The 21,177-nt window shown below is 36.0% G+C and overlaps 2 protein-coding genes across 2 annotated transcripts; one reads left to right on the top strand and one right to left on the bottom strand.

Moving 5' to 3' along the window:
- The first annotated feature begins 4,066 nt into the window (after positions 1-4,066).
- Positions 4,067-9,115, top strand: LOC107778201 (ribulose-1,5 bisphosphate carboxylase/oxygenase large subunit N-methyltransferase, chloroplastic). Its single transcript, NM_001325256.1, is given in 6 exon segments — positions 4,067-4,647; positions 5,246-5,274; positions 6,419-6,630; positions 6,823-6,948; positions 7,471-7,875; positions 8,495-9,115. Coding segments are annotated over 6 exon segments (1,476 nt in total). The 5' UTR covers positions 4,067-4,159; the 3' UTR covers positions 8,711-9,115.
- A 574-nt stretch (positions 9,116-9,689) lies between these two features.
- On the bottom strand, positions 9,690-16,319 carry LOC107778202 (rhamnogalacturonan I rhamnosyltransferase 1-like). Its single transcript, XM_016598416.2, has 8 exons — positions 15,463-16,319; positions 13,242-13,309; positions 12,994-13,082; positions 12,752-12,914; positions 12,134-12,423; positions 11,063-11,267; positions 10,516-10,673; positions 9,690-10,431 (listed from the first exon to the last, which is right to left on the bottom strand). The coding sequence occupies exons 1-8, from the start codon at positions 15,722-15,724 to the stop codon at positions 10,158-10,160; spliced, it is 1,509 nt and encodes a 502-aa protein (XP_016453902.1). The 5' UTR covers positions 15,725-16,319; the 3' UTR covers positions 9,690-10,157.
- Between the last annotated feature and the right edge of the window lie 4,858 nt (positions 16,320-21,177).

Genomic DNA, 21,177 nt, shown 5'->3' with positions numbered 1-21,177 from the left:
GCTTATTCAATGCAGTACAAGAGTTTTTGATTTTTTTTTTCCAATTGCTTGCTAAAGACAAGTAGTGAATGGTGTAACGTATCCCAAAAAAGGTAGTGAATATGATACGATTGGCATTTTTAGTGTTTCCCAGTCTTTGCCTTGCTCCATCTTTCAGTGTTGTTGCCTGCAAAAATTTTAAGTCACTTAGCTGTTAATTCTATACATCCTGCCATATATAGCTTTTATTAATTTCCTCTAGAGACTTGACAGTTAAGTGAAGTACATTTTTTTTATTGTATCCTAGTGTTGCTGCTGATCACCTGATCTTTTATATGATGGAACATACTAAGTGTTCCATCATATCATAATAATGGTGGGTATCTGCATGTGCAATGCATTTTAAAGCCACTGATGTTGTCCTCTGCATATGTACTACAAAATGATGTGCCATCATGTTGCGCTGCTTCTCAGCCAGATATTATAAGGAGAATATTTGTTGTCATACCCAGAGGAAAGTACTGTTTTAAGTTGGTAAATATGGTTATTTTTTATGGCTTCTTAACATTACACCTGTATTCAGCAGTGTACCCCGGAAAGTGCGTGGAAAGCAAATCTGGAAAATGTGATTGAAGTTTTAGATTGAGCAAGTCAAGTGACAACTAGATTAGAGGATATCCTGGGGCTTATGTTAGTGGTCTTCATATATGACTTTTCTTGAGTTTTGTCCAGTATTTCTTGATTGAATCTCCTTATTCTGTGGCTAGCTAGAAATGGTCTTTTCCTCAAGTCAAATAAACTTCGTAGAAGGTAAGCTACTTCATGAAAGCTAAGGTGATGTAATGCTGTTTGTTTGTCTCATGCTTTCATTCATCTCAAAGTTGCTTCTGTTGTGCTCCAAATATCTAAAGAAATTATTTTCCATACAAATGGTAATTCGTTAAAGATCATCTGTATACCGGACTACACCAATGGCTGCATACTTCCTAGTGGCATGTACGTTGTGGCATTCATCAAGTTGTGTCTTTCATGTTCATATGTGCAGTCTGGGTGCAGGTCCTAGCTCTACTTCCAATATGGTTCTCTGACATGATAGAAGCTAGACTATGGTCCATTTCACTTGTTATTTATCCTTTTTGGCGTAGGGCAGGGTAAAAGGGAAACCATAATAGTTTGATACTTGAAAAACGGGTAAAAGGAAGGGAACCATAACAGTTGAAAGTTTGAGCAGCGCTGTTGTTGAGCATCAAAAGATGGTGCTTACATCATAAACACCACTTCCTCTCTTAGTTTTGCTGATGTACTTGTCCTAATAGTCATATGGCCAGATAAAAGCTGACCTCATTCTACATGTTTACCTGTTTCCATGGCATATCATTGATTTTCAATTCGAGGCAGTTATGATTTTAGGCTGATGACTTACTGAAGGTCCTGAGATTTCACTGTGTTAGGATTTCTTGTGTGTTCTTGCTAATTCTGTGTAGGAAATCTGGAAGTACAACACCAACCGTTAAAAGAGTGAAAATTAAGCTTCTTTTGTGCCCTGAGGCAATCCTAAATGACCTTAAAAACTTTACCGGAATATGTGGATAATCGTTCCGTGGTACAGGGATGATTAACTCCAGGAGTTTAAAAGAGTAAAAAGTGAAGTTCTGCTGTGGTGGTTGTAACATTTAATTCTGATGGCTTTTTTCTTTTTCTTCCTGTGGTTTGTTGCAAAAAAAATCTGCTTTGTCTAGTTAATTCATGATTTCTTGCAGCTAATTTCTTAGTGTTGCTGGAATCTTACATTTCTTCAGGGTGCTGTGTTCAGATGACCTATATATTAGTAGTTGCTTTCCTTGGGGGGGGGGGGGGGTTGGTGGATGGTGACACATTTGAACAAGGATTTGAATTATATTGTAGTTGTGCATTTCACTAATTGCTGCACACTGATTACAAATTAACTCTCCTCGACTTTGGTTTACATGTTGCACTCTTATCTCAGAAAAACAGATCTTTTTTCCTTTACATCTTGCCTATGCGGTGCGGATAAGTTTTTATCGTTCTAGAATTAAAGGTGTTTTAAACAGGGTAAAGGGTGGTAGAACCTTAATGATAAACTAGCATCAGATATATAAAAAATTGAACTCTCATAAATGCCAGGATATTATCACCTAAAGTGCAAAAAGGATCACAAAATCTAGGTGTAAGCGAACTATTTTAGAGTTGAGTACTTGAGTTCCCTGATAAATGATATATAAATGAATGTAACAAAAAACCAAATTGAACAATCTCAGAAAAACAGATCTTTTTTCCTTTACATCTTGCCTATGCGGTGCGGATAAGTTTTTATCGTTCTAGAATTAAAGGTGTTTTAAACAGGGTAAAGGGTGGTAGAACCTTAATGATAAACTAGCATCAGATATATAAAAAATTGAACTCTCATAAATGCCAGGATATTATCACCTAAAGTGCAAAAAGGATCACAAAATCTAGGTGTAAGCGAACTATTTTAGAGTTGAGTACTTGAGTTCCCTGATAAATGATATATAAATGAATGTAACAAAAAACCAAATTGAACAACTATACTTTTAAACTTTACATATTTTTAGCCTTTTATAATTTTTCCTTTCCATTTACCTGAAATAAATATTAAGCTTGTTTTTCTTTGTGATTTTTTCTGAAAAAAGTGAAAAGAAATACTGAGACGAAGACCAAACAAAAGAATTCCAAAACCTTAATCGGGTAGACTGGGCCGCGCTTTAGTTTTTCAGCCCAAAAAAAGTGGTGGTTTAATTAGAGCAGCCCATCAGGCATTTATTGGGCTTAGATGACGCCGGCCTGTTATCCTTCCACTGCACAGAGCGGGAGCTATTCGTTGCTCTGTGAAACCAGCCTCACGCAGTCCACCCCACTTTAGGAGAGCCAAGCAGCCCATACCTTCGTTTGAGCCCCATGACCCAACTCTGAGCTTGGATAGGGCAGGCCAGAATTTAGCCACCCAAACCCTGCCATCTGAACAGGCCCAATATTCCACCACATTAATGCCCACACTTGAGTTACAAGCCCACGTAACTGAGCTCGGCGATATTGGTTCTCTTCTCTATCAAATATAAAGTGATAAATACTATGCTAAACTAACGATGTGGGATGCAACCTGTTTTGAAGATCTTATTCTTTCTTCATAATCTCTTATTGGATTAGTATTTAGTTCTTTTACTTTTGAACCAATGTAAAAAAATAAACTTCTTAAAAAGTTGGATGCCATAGTTTCTAAACTTTTATATGTTGACTTATTGCAATTAACGAAGAAGAGTTTTTTTTTATGGCAATGAATTCAAAAGGTAAAATCCTCAGAAAGGGAGATGATGCATTTATTATTAGGGTTTTAGCTTATTTACAGTAAATAGTATAATGATTAGTATAATTTAACTATTATAGCAGTTTGTCTGTTTTATTTTTTACAGGTTACCAATTATTCTTATAAAGGACAAATACTTGTAATAGTATTTTAGATGACTTGACAATATAAAAAAAAATCGTGTATTGTTGATGTAATAAAATTAAAATTGATAATAATATTGTTTAATGAAAGCAATGGATAAAAAAAATAGAAAATGCTCCTTGCTTGTAGCCTGATTGGCCAAATTAGTTTTATTATTATTTTTGTTTTTTGCCTAAAGTATTTTTTTTTTTGAAAGTTAAGGTAAATTGGCCAAGTTTTTTGAAGGAAAAAAATATTTTTGAGTAGAAACAGAAGTTATTTTTGGGAAGCTGAAAAACTAGTTTATCCACAAAAGTACTTTTTGAAAGTTACTTTTGAAAAAAAAATATACTTAGAAATACTTTTTTTAAAACTTGGCTAAACACTAATTGTTACCCAGAAATAATTTTCAAATTGATTAGCCAAATACAAATTAATTCTTATTAAAAATATTTCTTCAAAAATACTTTTAAAAATAATTTTTAAAATAAGGTGATTTTAGAAGTGGGGTGAAAGAGAATATTAGTTGCTTAAAGGAAAATAACGTCACCTAGTTTGACAGAATTACCGCAAATGCAACTCAAAGTACAAAAAAATGAAAAAAGAAAAAAGGTCGTGTGTTAACTGTATAACAACCTCATCTGGAAATCTAGCAACCGTAAAGCGAGTATCTCAACCTGCACTCAGTAGCAAGAGGGAAACAAAGCTAGAAAAATGGCTTCTGTTTTCTCTGTACACCCTTTACCTTCTTCTTCTTTCCTCTGTCCACTCAAAACCACAAAATCAAGAACAAAGCATCATCAAACTTTTTACACTTACCAAAAAACAATCTTGATAAATTCACTTCAGTTAACAGAACTTGACCCAAAAATACCACAACCAGTGCAAACATTTTGGCAATGGCTATGTAAAGAAGGGGTTGTAACAACAAAGACACCGGTAAAGCCAGGAATTGTACCAGAAGGTTTAGGACTTGTTGCTAAAAGAGATATAGCTAAAGGTGAAACTGTTTTACAAGTGCCTAAAAGATTTTGGATTAATCCAGATGCAGTTGCTGAATCTGAAATTGGGAATGTGTGTAGTGGATTGAAACCTTGGATTTCTGTTGCACTTTTCTTGCTTAGAGAGAAGTGGAGAGATGATTCCAAGTGGAAATATTATATGGATGTTCTTCCAAAGTCTACTGATTCTACTATATATTGGTGGGTTTGCCCTTCTTTTTTTTTCTTTTTTTTTAATAATATTTTTTGTCCCTTGTTTGTAATAGTAGCTTTATTACATTACTTCTACGCTGTGCGGACTCTCCAAAACAGTTGCCGCATCTGTATCGGATCCTCCAAAAATATACTAAATGTTGATGGGTGCGTATCGGATCCTCCAAAAATATACTACTTTTGGAGTATCCGACACGCACATTTTCGGAAAGTCCGAGCAACATAGCATTGGGCCGCTTTTTTGTAGTATTTTCTTATTCTTAGACTTCTATTAGTACTTGTTATTGTTTTCATTTCGGTTTTCTGACTGCATTACTTTGTATTAGTCTTGTATTTTCGCTTCAGTTTTCCAATTGGTTTGCTTGTTGTTGCCCTTTTCTTTTATCTTTCCTGAGCCGAGGGTCTACCGGAAACAAACTCTCTGTCTTCTTAAAGGTAGGGGTAAGGTTTGCGTACACACTACCCTCCCCAGACCCCACTTGTGAGAATACACTGGGTTAGTTGTTGTTGTTTTGTATAATAAATACTATTGTATTAGGAAGTTATGTTGCTGATGAAGGTTGCTTTGTATGTTATTCCAGTGCAGGTCTGAAGAGGAGCTCTCTGAGATTCAAGGTAATTTGGTTTCCTTGTACAAAATGCTATTAATAAGAAAATTGGAGATGTTTATGTTACAGAGTTAAGTTATATGCACTGATGATAATATAAAGAATTTGTACGCTATCGGTGTAGTTAAGTTTAACGTGTGATAGCATGTTAGTTTTCATTTTTACTAGGTTACTAATTATGTAATATTTATTGTTGAGATTTACCGATAATTGCCTTATAAGTAAAACTGCAGATTTTTTTTGTTCATTGTTTTACAGAATTAATCCTTCTTATTCGTAGATTTCTGTTGTTACATATTGTTGATTACTATCTTTCTCTTCAATTTTCTTAATATCTTATTGTTATTACTACTTGTTGCCACTGCTTCTTTTCATCTTCTCTTTAGACGAGGGTCTATCGAAAACAACCTCTCTGCCCTTCAAAGTAGGGGTAAGGTCTGCGTACGCACTACCCTCCCCAGGCCCTACTTGTGAGAATTCAGTGGGTTTGTTGTTATTGTTGTTGTTGATTGGTTAATTATCATTTTTACCAAGTTATTAAATACATAATGTTTATTGTCGAGGTTTACCTATAATTACGTTATAAATGACCTGATTGCGTAAAACTTACTCTTTTTTATTACTAAAGGTCTTACTCCATGACAAAGCACTCGTGGTCTTCCCCTTGCATTTACACAGGAGTTTGTTTTCGTGCCTTAAAACCCGTGACTGTTCTGCTACCAAAGCGAAACTCTTACCATTTCATCAACGCTCACACTCATTGTTTTATTATTTTTATTGTCTAATAATTCTGGCAGTATTAAGAGTTGTTATTAATTGGTTACATAATCTCTTAAACTTGGTCTGCACTTTGCAGCTTTGGATGCAATCTTGTATTATGTTGAAGGCTAGTTGATGGTTTTCCTGTGACCTATGAAATTGTGATCTCTTATGACTTCGTTAAAGAAATCGGTTTGCCTTTATATAGGATAGTTACATGATTTTCTTGATTATACTCCATAACCAATATGTAGAATGGGATGCCATTGTCTATAAGCGAAGATGAAACGGCTCTTAGATAAGAAATGAGTTTCTCCTTGTTTGGCCAAATGATAATTAAGGTTCTTTCCCAGTACTTTTGATTAATTTGTTTGCCGTGCTATGGTTTGCAGGGACTCAACTGTTAAGCACGACGATGAGTGTGAAAGATTATGTGCAAAATGAATTTCAAAAAGTGGAAGAAGAAGTCATACTTCGTAACAAGCAGCTTTTCCCTTTTCCTATAACTTTGGATGATTTCTTCTGGGCATTTGGAATACTCAGATCAAGGGCATTTTCCCGTCTTCGGAATCAAAATCTTATTCTCGTCCCCTTTGCTGACCTGGTAAGATTCTAGGTAAATGAAAATCACTTAGATAGTGATGAATGACTACTTACAAACGAGTATCAATTGAGACCGAGGAAAGTTAACAGAATTTCTTTGTTTGTTAAAGTTATCTTTGGATATTGCATATCATCATACTTTTGGCTATACATCAATTGGTGAATAATGTCATATACATGGTTTAATTGTCAGACAAACCACAATGCCAGAGTGACAACAGAAGATCACGCGCATGAAGTTAGGGGACCAGCCGGTCTGTTCTCGTGGGATTTGTTATTTTCTTTACGAAGTCCATTGAAACTGAAAGCTGGAGACCAGGTAAGGAGTTCTTCAAAATTCAGAAACTCTCTTCACTCGTCTTTCGGAAATAGCCTCTCTACTCCTTCGGAGTAGGGGTAAGGTCTGCGTACACACTACCCTCCCCAGACCCCATTAGTGGAATTTTATTGGGTTGTTGTTGTTGTTGTTGTCTCTTCACTAGACAGATCAACTAGCTGGACAAGTTATTCTGCTTCTTGTTCATCGAAAAGCTAACATTGTAACAGCAGCCCGGTGCACTAAGCTCCCACTATGCCTGGGGTTCAGGGAAGGGCCGGACCACAGGGGTCTATTGTACGCAGCCTTACCCTGCATTTCTGCAAGAGGTTGTTTCCACAACTCAAACCCGTGACCTCCTGGTCATATGGCAGCAACTTTACCGGTTGCGCCAAGGAAAAGCTAGCATATTGTGAAAAATAATATTCATTACTTCGTGCCTCGTAATTGCATGTGTTATGTAGCAGTTGTTGTTGGGTCATCTAATTGCTATAGCTCACTTGTATAGATGTGGTGATTTGACAGCTTTTCATTCAATATGACCTGAACAAAAGTAATGCTGATATGGCGCTTGACTATGGTTTCATCGAACCAAGTTCAGCTCGTGATGCATTTACGTTAACATTAGAAATATCAGAGTCTGACGAGTTTTATGGAGACAAGCTGGATATAGCAGAGACAAATGGCATAGGAGAAACTGCTTACTTTGACATAAAGATTGGACAATCTCTCCCTCCTACTATGATTCCATATCTGAGGCTGGTTGCCCTAGGCGGAACTGATGCTTTCCTACTAGAATCAATTTTCAGAAATTCCGTTTGGGGTCATCTTGGTTTGCCTGTTAGCAGAGCAAATGAGGAGCTCATATGTAAAGTCGTACGAGATGCATGCAAATCTGCACTTTCTGGCTATCACACCACAATTGAAGAGGTAAATTTACATCATTAGAAGTATCAGTTGAGTTGCATTGCCTTCAGTGGTGGAGCCACATGTACACACCCCTTTGTCGGAAATATACACTATGTAGCTAGGTAACATTTTTTTTTATGTGGGGGTAAGGTCTGCGTACACACTACCCTCCCCAAATACCACACTGTAGGAATATACTAGGTTAGTTGTTGTTGTACAATCAAATCTCTCTATAACAGCCGCGTCTGTTTCGACATTTTTTGGCTGCTATAGTGAAGTGTTGTTATAGAAAACATATATTATAACATAATATGAAAAACTGGTTTCAAAGAAAACTTGGCCATTATAGTAAAGTGCTGCTATAAATGATAGGGGTTATAGAGAGTTCTGACTGGATATATACTACATATTGACACCCTTTGGCTTCATGGGTTTACTTATTTATTTTTCGACCCCCTTTAGTGAAAATTCTGGCTCCGTCACTATTGCATTGCAACTTGTCCTACTTTATTTTGGTCATGCATGTTTCATTGTCACCTACCTCAAACTATTCAACTAAATGCTATGAATAAACCGCTTTATTTCTCCACTATGTTGTACATGTGGTCTTATTTCCGGCATTGAATACTGTGTATTGCAGGATGAGAAACTGATGGAGGAAGGAAACCTCAGTACAAGGCTTCAGATAGCAGTTGGGATAAGATTGGGGGAGAAGAGGGTATTGAAACAAATCGACGATATCTTTAGGGAAAGGGAACTGGAACTAGATGAATTAGAATACTACGGGGAAAGGAGGCTTAAAGATCTTGGCCTTGTTGGAGAGCAAGGAGATATCATATTTTGGGAGCCAAAGTAAGGACACTTCTACTGAATGCGGGATGCTTTGTGCACCTGCTGATCTTATGATCAGTCTAGTTGAGTTATTACAGCTTGGGCTTGAGAGGTTGCTTTTATCTGATGTAAATAATGAAAGAGCGGTTCTATATTATCTTCTTGTGAAATCCTCAAGCATCAGAATTCTTCAGGACAGAAGAGTTCAGAAGATAACATCAGTCATCAGATTATTTCAAGGTTTTAGTCTTATTGTGTTTAAGATTAGTCTAAGCAAGTGAAACCTTTGATTGAGGCCACCATTATCTTCCCATTGGTCCTCAGATCTAAAGATGTTACTTATTGAAGAGTTCACATTTATGTATTGACAATATAAAAGAAATTTACACCATCAGTAACAAAATAATTACTGGTAAATTTTTATGATAAACATTGCAATTTACATACTACCACAGGTTAAACCAATGTTATTAAAAGCCACCTTAGCAATGCAGAGCGAGGGGTTATCACTTCACGGGTAAAGCCATGCACTTTATAGAAATGTGCATGTCAAACATGACGTGTGCAAAGTGTACCAATTAGTTACAGTTGATTTATTGAATCTTAACTTTGAAGAGTTGGTTGGATTAATATCCACATTGTTGTATATTGGGTACTGAAATTAGCTATTTTAACTGCAATTAGATCACTATAGTACTACATTTATATGTTTTTGATATTTTTTAATGTCACGAATTGTGCGCTTCACTTCACTTCAAAGAACACATGCGCTCCACTTCTCGCTTTTCACTTCAAACCCAGTAGACCTTATCACTTTTTTGCACTTCTCGCTTTTAAGAACATTGGGTTTAACTACACAAAAAAATGTGAAAAATCTTTACACTAATAGTATAACTAACTTGAACCTTTTTATGAAATGATTTTTATACTAGTTCACTACTTCCTCTTGCTTTCAAACAAAAGATGCACTAGAACTGATGAATCTATGGTCATCAAATTCAGAATTTGTTTCAACTTCCTTTTTTGGGCATGACATTTAGATAAATATTCAAACTGTTACACTGTTTGCTCCACAATTATAGCAAATTTAATTGTAACAAGGGTTATCTTCCTGTAAATAATTGTTGTATCATGTGACAGTCAGCACAGTTCAACTTGTTGAAGAGAGCAAATTATGAACAAAAATGAATGAACACATTAACATGACACTTTCTTTTCTTTTTGACAAGTATGACACATTTGGTTTCTTCATTTTTTTTTTCTCTTGCTTCTCCCAGTAATAAACTACCCATCTACGGAAAAACACCTCTCCAAAATGCCTGATGACCCAAGGCCGCATTCTGGCCTTTTGCTAACGGATCTCGAGTGTGTATACCAACAATGTTACGCCTTTCGCTTAGCTTTCTTCACGAAATGCCTGTGCATAACCATGGACTAAATATCCATGCAAGACATGCTCCGAATCGCATATTTCATTGGACCTCAGTTGAATTATCAGGGCCTAACAAATCATCACATCTTGCACTCTCACACAGACACTCCTGTGGATTTGCATAGAAATAATCTTCTTCTTTTGGTTTGTCTGCAATAACTCTGCGACGAGTCGGCTGCCCCATTCTTCCTTCATGTGACTGCCGGACTGCAGCTGTAAAGTCATCCCACGTAAGTGTTCCGTTCTGATGCAAATCTAACAGCTGTACAAGTCTTTTGCGATCCAATCGAATGGTTTTTCTAAAACCAAGATACCTGCAACGGATCTATTCAGGATTCCTTTGACAAAATAGTTGTTAACGTTACAGAATCATTAACAGCACAGTAGGTAATATGTACCTACGATGACCTTCAACAACTTTAGCCATGTTCCCATCATAAGTAGGAACAAATACATTACTAGCAGTTGACACTATAAAATCGAGGGCTGCCATCTGAGATGAATGATTCTGGAACTGCCGCAACTCCCCAGGATCAAGCAGCATTTCCTTTTTCACCTGATATTTGAGCATAAAATTATAGCTTATATCAATCACATGCCATGCTGATAGATAAAAGAATAATCAGCTAAAAGTTTCCAGTTTTAGATGTAAAGATTAGCCACAACAACTCCTCAGCCATAAAAGCTGGCAGTAGAACACATCGAACATTTTCCAATACATAGCACAAATTCCACATTTCCAAGTTCAAATGTCTCAAAGCATGTTGTGCTGTCAATGAACAATAGAACACATGCAATAGATTATAAGAAATGTTGGCTAAGCCACCTTTTCCCTATTACAAGCAGCAAGTTATCGATAAATGTTTTAAGTAACAGCGCTAAGATTGGTAGTTTAGATGTCTCGGCAAAAGACACAATTAGAGTAGAGTAGCACTAATCACTTACAATCTTTGGGAAGGCAGCTCTCAAAGCAGCAAGCCTCCTTTCACCTCCGTAAATGTCACCAGATGCAATATATATTTGTATGTCTTTTTCAAAACCCAACGCTTGCAGAATCAAAGCTGCCTCCTCTGGGGTGAGGGGACACAAGCCCTGAGATCTCCTCTCCTCAGATATAATCTCTTTCTCCTTCCACCATGGGAATGCATACCTGAGGAAACAACGGGAACCAGAACGGAGTTTACTATATAGACAACAGGTTTCCGCGTTGGTCAAGACGAAAGGGTGAAATAGAGAAAATTGTATTGGTCGGAGTGGGAGAACCAAGTGAAACCATTAAATCATTCAACAATGTTAAACATCAAATTCATGAGCACTACTGCTACCATCAAGCTGCATTTTAGCTGTCGGGCCCATATGCTGAAAAATTACATGGAGTTACATAAATGCTGCAACATCGTCTCAATCAACAAACACCAAAAGCAAGTAAGCCGAAAAGTTGGGACCAAATCTTTGATACTAGACAGGTCCTTATATAGCAAAATTTGATCTGGCTGTTGACCACTAATGTAAGTCTGTGCATATGGAAATCGTAAAATACCACCCGTGTTTTCCCTCTTTGTGCCTGGTTCGAATTAGCGATTTAGGCAGAATTATATATTTTTTGCACAAAGAGATCTTGAAAGAACAAGAACAACTATGCCTCAACCCAAACGTGGTTGGGATCGGACATAAGAATCCTCAATGTTCCTCTCATTCCAATACTCGACAATTAGCCTTTTACCATAAATTAGGGATCCCTCTAAACACTTGAGCTCTCCACAAATTTCTGCTGACATACAAATATCTAAACAAACTAAAGCGACACTTGAAAATCACCAGATTTAATGTTAAGTGTACCAACCAACTAGGCCTTAATCCTAACTAAGTACTTCGTTTTACTTAGAATCCGTGCTAAGTCTGCAGGGATTCTGAGAGATTGTAAGTTTTCTTAGACAACTCCTTTCCATGTGATTTTAAAAGAAAAAGAAAAAAGAAAATAAAACTAAAATACAAAAGCCGTTCTTAGATGATCACCTTAACCGTTTGAGCTCCTCAGCTTCCTCTTCAGTGCAGCCATGAGTGCAACCAGAGAATGCCAACATATCCATCTCATATCGTAGATGCAATGCTACAAATGGTCCTCTCGCCTGAAGCATATGTACCAATTTTTCTCCCAAAGCCTCGATCTCTGGAGTGAATTTCAGTGCCTGAAAATTCACCCGACATCTGAGTTTTTGAAGCTCAGGAGGCATCCCGTTGTTTGCTAGTCTAGTATCTGTCTTGTTGAAATGTATCACTTGATGCTTGCTGAAGAGAGGCAGAATCTGCATTGTGTAGTCCGAATGCATTAGAGCAGGATAAACAAATGTAGCTTATGCATAAATTGCAACAGAGGTGAAATATTCAATTATCAAGGTATTAGAATCATTGTATACAGACTGATTCCAATATCAAAAGCAGCACATGAAATTACATACAGCAAACACAACGGTACTTTGCAAGTTGAGATGTATCGCGCCAATGCTTTATGATTTAAGCACTAGTCTTCTAAGTGACGACAAATGACAATGTCCATAATCATGAAGAAGAATCAACTATGTAGGTCAATCATGAAATATAATAAAAATGTATTACAGAAACAAGTAGATAAACCTGTTGCAAGTAGTACTTTTCGTTTGACCAGCTAACAGGAGGCATTACTAGTGGTTGGTATCCATATCTCCTGCTGAACCTCTTTGGCAATCTCTTTATTATCCGAACTTCATCTCTTAGTGAAGCAGTAAAATGTCTCACATCAAAAATATCATCAAAATTGCTGCCAAGAAATGTTACAAGCTGTTATAAAACACGAAGCAATAGGTCAAAGAAACACATCTACATAACACCAGAATTACCTAGGATCTGCCCAGAAAGATGCTTTATCAAGCTCTGGGACAACCAAAGTTAGATTCAGAAGCCGTGCAACAGTCACCATGTCACAGATCTACACTCAAAAAAATAGCGAATTATTTACAGATTAGGAGTATGAATTGAAATTATGGGAGCCTACTTTAGTTTGAATACAGTTTCCAGAGTTCCCAACTTTCTTGCTATTTGAATTGAATATTAATGTATAAAGAAAAGCAAAAGAACAAATACTAACGGCTGCACGCATTTGATTCAAGCCACCATTGCAGGACACTTGAAGAAACCCATTATTTGTATAATTTCCTGCATAATATCATGTATCAACGTTTTATATATGTTAGAAGGCGCAGAATTTGAAACTCAAAGAAAGATACAGTTCCTATTAATATGTTACACGTATGAGACTGGGTGATGGTACTTTTGGTCACTAAATGTTCAGTTAGTACAACGGCAGATATAAATTTCTTTTAGATAATTAAGTAAATCTTTAATTGACGCAAAACAGCACTAATCATCCCTAAAAGTGTGTTCACATCTAGCTCCTTATGGTAGAGACATTTCTTTTTCTCTTTTTATTGCTTCCTTACTGTTGAGACATTTCGTTTAGCAGCATTAATTTGCTCAAAAACTTCAGAAAATTTTGTGTTTATACTTTTACGACTAATGCTAGACGACTAACCCTGGGAAAATTAGAAGATTGAGACTTCTCACTCTATTTCGAATTAAGAAAATTCTGTCTTAAAAAAAGTAAGCTGTAATAAGGAATGCTACAGAGAGGATTAGAGAGGAAAGTCTTTCATCCAGTCCCTTTCTCGCCTTTCCTTCAAGGGAACACAATGTTTTTTGTTTTTATCTCTAGAAAATGCTTCCTACTAATCCAATTGATTGTTCCCCGACTGGCTTAGCATAGATCCAATGATTGATTTCATTAGCTTATCAGAATATATTTCTTTTAAATGGAAAAAGTACATATATTCTGGCGCGCGAAGTCACTCACTGGATCTATGCTGAGTCAGTCGAGGAACATTAGTTTAAGGTTCGATATTTCAGATGTGGTAACTTCATTAGCTTTTCCGAATATATTTAGTATAATGGTTCCATTTTTCAGAATGGTTACAGCAGCAAGTCTCAAGATTACGGGACCAAGTATACGGAAATCTAATTGCACCCCTGCAAAGTAAACCAATTACCAGAGGGAAATACCATTAAATGGATCCCAATTTGGGACAAAAAGAAGATATTCGGAAGCAAATTTAAACTCTACCTAATTCTAACTAAAAACCTTTATGCTGGCATTTGGACACCAAAGTGACAAAATTAAAATAGAGAAGACAAACTGACTAATATACCATCTCATCGGTAGTTCTGTCTAGATTACAGATCTGTTAAGGTTGAATTTCCAAATCATCAGATCTCACACACTAGCAAAACCACATTCAGGTCCTTCTCTTTCGTTTTCCTTTTTTGTTTAATCTATGTCAGTCAATGAATCAATCAGTCAACTGGCCTCAACCTCAAACTAGTTGGAGTCAATTATATAATAAATCCTCTTTTTCCATTCCGTTCTATTTAGGTCGACTTCATTCAAATACTAAACCTTTGACTTTTTCGGCAAGTAAGGGGTACTCAAAAACAAAAATTTCTCTAAATCTCACGTACAAGTTTCTATGAATCATTTGGTTTCATTGGTAATTAGTTATTAGCTAAAGAATTACAACTAACTTAATACACAGCAAACAGATCACATACTTCAATAGCATTACAACAACTTTGTCTTAACCCCAACTAGTAGGTATCCGCCCATATGAATCATTTGCTTTCATTGGTATTCAGTTATTAGCTAAAGAATTACAACTAACTTGATACACAGCAAACAGATCACATACTTCAATGACACTACAACAACAAATATGTCTTAATCCCAACTAGTAGGCATTCACCCATATGAATCAGTTGCTTTTATTGGTATTCAGTTATTAGCTAAAGAATTACAACTAACTTCATACACAGCAAACAGATCACATAATTCAATAACATTACAACAACAACTATGTCTTAATCCCAACTAGTAGGTATTCATCCATATGAATCATTTGTTTTCATTGGTGTTCGGTTATCAGCTAAAGAATCACAACCAACTTAATACACATCATACAGATCACACACTTCAATGACATTACAACAAAAATAACAACAACTACACCTCAGTGCCAAACAAGTTCTAAGGCATACTTCAATGACATTAACTGATAACGGACAGGCGGGAATACTCACCGCTATACTACAACTTAATATACAGCAAACATATCACACACTTCAATGACCTCACAACAACAACAACTACGCCTCAGTCCGAAACAAGTCGGACACATACTTCAATGCCATTAATTAACTAACTAAAGGCTAATGAAAAATCATACTATAACTAATAAAGATTCAAGCACACAGAAACTCACTAGCTGGAAGAAGAGGCAAAGGAGAAGGCAAAGTCTCTTCAACATGAAGAGAGAGCTTAGTATATCCAGTAAAACCAGAAAATAAACGTGGATGATAAAGTTCCCAAACAGCAATAAGCTGAACCAAACATGTCCATATCAAAATGCTGGAACAAACCCTTATGAACCAAACTTTTAATCTTGTTCTCTGTATCACTTGCCCTTGTTGTAATGGTACTTTTTCACTTCTAATATGTACCTCACTCTCAGATCTAACCTCCATTTCTCAAATCATCACACCCCTCAAATCTTCCCATGCATGTGATAATAATACACAATGGCATAAAAACTTTAACCACATTGGAAAATGGTATATTCTTGGCCCAGATTAACTCAAAGATTCAACACCCAAATGAAAAAAAATGAACTTTTCAAGACCCAATATAGAAAAGATTTGAACTTTGGAGCAAAACCAAGAAATGGGAAATTCCTACCCAGATTGACTAAAAGATTCAAGACAAAAACGAAAAGTAACCCAATATGGGGAAAAAATCTGGACTTTTCAAGACCCAATATGGAAAAGATTTGAACTTTCGAGAAAAATCAAGAAATGGGAAAATGGGAAATATATGAATGAAGTAAAAGATGAGAAGCGGTGATGAAATTAAGTAAATTTAAGTTTTTTAGAATGCAGCAGAAGAAGAAAGGTGTAGTAGGGACAAGAGTCAATATTGCTTTAAATGAATTTTCCTTTGCGATCTTCTTATTGAAAGTTTTCTTCTCTATAAAAAGATTTAAAAGAATACTGTATCTGTCTTCAGGTTTCGTTGCAGGGATCTAATAAGAAAGAGAATGGCAGAGATGGGAGATCTCAGAATATTTCAAGAAAGAAACAATAAATTAACTATTTAGCTTTTAATTTTTTACCCAATAAATGTACCCTTTTATTAAATTAGCACTCTTATACAATTGTGTAAATTAACACTCTCAAAAACATAGTAATGGAAAAATTATAACTCCACCAGCGGATGATTTTCATTTTTTGTCTACTCCAGATAAATGTCACATTTTTATATTTTTTAAATTTTTAATTAATAACATTTCATCTCTATAGAAATGACATGACTTATTTGAGCATAACATTCAAAGCATATTTTTGGCATGTTGTACATATATTTAGTTTGATTCAAAAGTCTTATTTATATTTTTAAATTTTATACAACAACAACGATAATAACAAATTCAGTGAATTTCTGTGAGTGGCGTTTAGGAAGGATACGTAGCTTACCCCTGTCCTGGAAGGACAGAGAGTCTGTTTTCGATAAACTCTCGGTTAAAGAAAGAAATCAATGAAAATAAGTAACGACAACAAATAGCAACAACAAGATTAAAAAAAAGAAGACCGAAGCCAAGAAAGCAAGTAGACACTAGTTAGTAATAACAATCTAAGAATAAAGAGATATCATACTAACACTAATGCTATCGAACTGAGAAGACATATGAAGAACGTTCGACTACCTACTAACATACTACCATAATGCTCGACCGAGAAGATATTATTTAAATTTTATATCTAGTCAAATAAAATATATATAAATTGAATATTATGTAAGTTGAATACAAATGCATTCTTAAACAGGGATTAAACCTAAACTTCTATACGTTAACTTGATAATAATCACTAAATCAAAGCTTCCTTCCTCCAACAAATATTAATGACAGCAGTAAATTGTTTTAGTTTATAAGTCAAATCAAGTGGAATAAAGCTTGCTTGAACTTGTGATTAAATTAATCAACATTCAATTCTGAATTCTCTTTCTTCTAAATAAACAATTTCCTCTTAAATAAACAAAAGAGAAAGAAAGATTCCCTTTGACCTATATCACGCCAGATAGTGCGTGGTTTGGTGTATGGAATTTAAAGATTTTAGAATGACACGTGAGAGGTTAATTATTTTGTAATCCACTATTTTTTTTTTAAAAGGCTAAAATAAAACAAGTATTTTGATGGATAATTTATTTATAGGAATTAAATACGTTAACAATGTAATAATTACCTAATTGTTGGTGTTTTTATTCGCCATAGCATAGAATGGAAACTTCTTTTGGTATTGATGAAATAGGGAGTACTATAGTACTTACCTTAAATCATAATGATTAAATTCTATTATGAATATCTCTTTGGTATTGATGGAGTGAATTTAGAAGGAAATGGTTGATCGATTCCTTTTCGTTGTTTTTTAGTCTCAAATAAAGAGATAATTGCAGAAAAGTTCAGTCCAACTAGGTTCCGTCATTTTAAGCATGAAACCTCACAATATGACTTCACAAATCTACATGTGATTTTTTATTTTTTGCACACAACCAACTTAAATTGAGCATATACATTCATATTGCAACTACAACAATGCAAACCAACTATAATGCATCAATTGTGTGAGAAAAAGTGAGAAAATTTTTAATTTCAGTTTTAAGTCCACATATGTTGTACATGTATAAAAAAAATGTATAATTTTGTATAAACTCGTATATGAAATGTATAATAATATATTTCATATATAAACTCAATTCAACCCGGTACTCTAGATTCAAGTTAATTACTACAAGCTTTTTGAATATTTGTAGCTTCACTTAACTGATTTCACCGGTATTAATCAACACCCATTTGATTTTTTCGACCAAAATACATCTTCCTCAGGTTTGTACAAAAAAAAAACTCATAAATTTAAATAGGCTCAAAATCTCAGTCCAGAACTTCAATCTTGAAGAAATTTCGACAAAAATCAAGAACCCAGTTCGACTTTTCCCGATTTTACCTCACCAAACTCGTTCTCAAAGAGTTGAAAACTAGTCCAACTTAGCCAAATCTTCAGGTTGAAGCTTTTCGGATTATTATTAGTTAATTTCAATGGCACCCACTCGAATTTGAGCATGATTCTTTCATAAATTTTAGATCTGAAAAGCTTCTAACTCTCTCAAATTAATTTTTGGTTTGAATATCAAAATCTTGACTTTTTAACAAACTTAGAGGAGGTGGCCACTGGAGTGGAGATAAGAGGAGAAGATGGGAGACGAGTGAAGATTGTTTGGGTTAAACAATGAAGCTTTTATTTCAAGATATATATAATATGGGCTCCAACAAGTAAAATCCCAAAATATGGGCTCTTTTTGGTTATAGGACTGGGTCGAGGCGATATAAAGTGTAACTGTTCCTCAAATAAACTACAATATATCTACTACATCAAATGAAATCAATTCTTGACTCGAAAAAGCTAAAATGCTTAATGTCAAAAGGATAGCAAAAACTTTTACAAGTAACCTTATTCGAAATTATGTTAACATTTTCTTGCGAGTTTCAAATCATTTCATAGAGGAATGTAATTGTAGACTTATAGTTTTAACATTTTCGATCCTTTCTGTTTGACCCAAAATTTAGATTCGGGTTCAACAAATTAGATTTAAATAAAGTACAGTCAATCTTAGATAATATTAATATCCAAAAGACTAGATAACCGATTTTGTAATGATATAATACATGTATATTTGGTCGAATGACAATAAATATGGACAACACTAACAATATTTAATGACTCAAAAGAAGGGAGATAACATTAACTAACAATAAATAATAATGGATGACATTTAAGTAAATAAGAACATATGAGTCACCCGTAAAGGGGTAAGATTTGTGGATATTTCTTCTGACAATGATGAATGATTGATGAGCCTTTGAACACTCAGGTTGTTCTTGGATCAAGTGAAAAAGTTAGACAAGAATCTTAGTAAAAAGGTATTTTTCGTATGTTTGCAATAAGACCAGATTCTCTCTATAAAGTTAATGTGTTTTCTTACAAGTAAATATATTATGTCCCCTATCACTATGTCTCTTTCTATTTATAGGGAACATATATCTAAAATCCTAATAGTACAAGTACAGAGAATATTCACTAGAATATTCTCTTTGGTGTCTTATCCTAAAACTGGTTGTTATAACTCTGTCTAAGATGCTCGACTTCGACCTTGGTCTTCACTGACTCTTCGACTGCATCCTTTATATCTTATGGGACCACTTCGGTCTTGTGCAAGTCTTTGTTGAAGTCGTACTGATAGCACGTGGTAGCCGATGAAGGCTATCTTGATGCTGACGTGGCTTGCTTATATCAAAGGCATTTTTTGGCCCATAAAGTTAGTCCCTTCGCTTGTTGAGGTTGTCCTCGCGGGTTAGTTCGATGAGCGGATAATGTAGTTTGTGATCGAGCTTATCGAGCAGACTATACGGGTCGTGGTCATTAGTGATCAGGTAACGTGGCTCTCTGCGGGTCGCGTATTTCAAATTCCTTAAATTTTCTAGATAATTTGTTGGAGCCATCTGGTTCAAGAGAAAGAGTGAAGTCATGACGTCATGCGTCATGATGACGTCGTTTTCCGACGTATTGCATCGATTCTCGTATAGCCCTTGATTGGTTTCGCCGTTTTGATCTTTGTGCTAATCATGATCAGTCCTTTCGATTCTGGTGCCCCCAAATCTTATAAATTTGGGGTTTGTTGATTTTGAAATTTTTCCCACACTCCTTCTATTTCCTAAGCAGAACTCCTTCTCCCCCTTGTAGAACTTTATCGCTTCTCTGTTGCTTTCTCTACTTCCTTATCTCTCTCTACAACAATGCCGAACCTCCCATCTGATATCCATATGGAAGATCATTCTATCCCTTTAGACGTCGTTTTCCCTGATCAGGGGGAAGACAACGGAGTTGTTGTTGAGGAGGAAACTCTCCTTACTGTAGAGTACTCGTGTTTGTTTACGTTTTCTATTTAACATTTTGTTGTGGGTTGGTTAATCAGCTCTTTCTTTTCTGCAGCTACTATTCGACCTCTCCAGATGGTGACCCATATTGCTGATTGGGTCAGACAAATCCTTCCTCATACGGCGGGGATACGTGACTGGTCGAGTTTCTCTCAGAAATTCAAGTTGTCTCTTCCTTCGGCAGTTAGTCTCTTCCTTATCGTTGGCATTGTGGTTCTTCCGTCTATGTTTGTCCCTTATGTTGATTCCTTCCTTTTCAATTTTTCTCTAAGTTCGATCAGAGGGGCTGCGAGGAGGTCGAGGGTCCCCGTACCTTCGTTCTCGAAGAGGAGGGCCACTATGTCTTCAGTCTCTGGCCCCATCTCAACCATTGCCACTCCTGCCTTCGTCACAATTCCAACCGTCGCCGCTTCTGGCCCCATCCATGTTTTGACTGTTGTGACTTCCGCTCCTCACCTATTTTCACTTATTAACGAGAATGATGAACACTCACCCAGTGACGGGGATCTTCAACCTCTAAAAAGAAGGTCTGTGGACGTGGGTAAGGGAGTCCCTTCAACCGTTAATGATGCGGAAGGGGATTTCACGTTATGTGAGACAACGACAATTTTTGTAAATGATGTTGAACCGAGTCTTGAATACCCGAGGCCGGTAGAAGTTAATGAAGTCATGTCCCTATATTCCTAGGGGAGAGAGACCGAGGAGGTGGCTGCTGCTGGCAGCCATGCACTTCCGCGACAAGAGGAGGCTTCAACCTCCCGAACAGTCGTGGATGCTTCTTCGCCTAATGATGATAGGGGGAAGAATGTTGCTGAAGATGGAGATGAGTCAGGTTCTGATGTCGATTTGGATGACCTCAGAATGATCGACAAGGGGCTCACCCAGCTCGAGGTGAGGTTGGAGGGGGGTTCGAGGACTATCACGATCCCGATG

The sequence above is a fragment of the Nicotiana tabacum genome, chromosome 24 (assembly GCF_000715075.1).
Source record: "Nicotiana tabacum cultivar K326 chromosome 24, ASM71507v2, whole genome shotgun sequence".
Taxonomy (NCBI): domain Eukaryota; kingdom Viridiplantae; phylum Streptophyta; class Magnoliopsida; order Solanales; family Solanaceae; genus Nicotiana; species Nicotiana tabacum.
The sequence above is the reverse complement of the archived record's forward strand: the minus strand, read 5'-3'. Positions and strand labels throughout refer to the sequence as shown.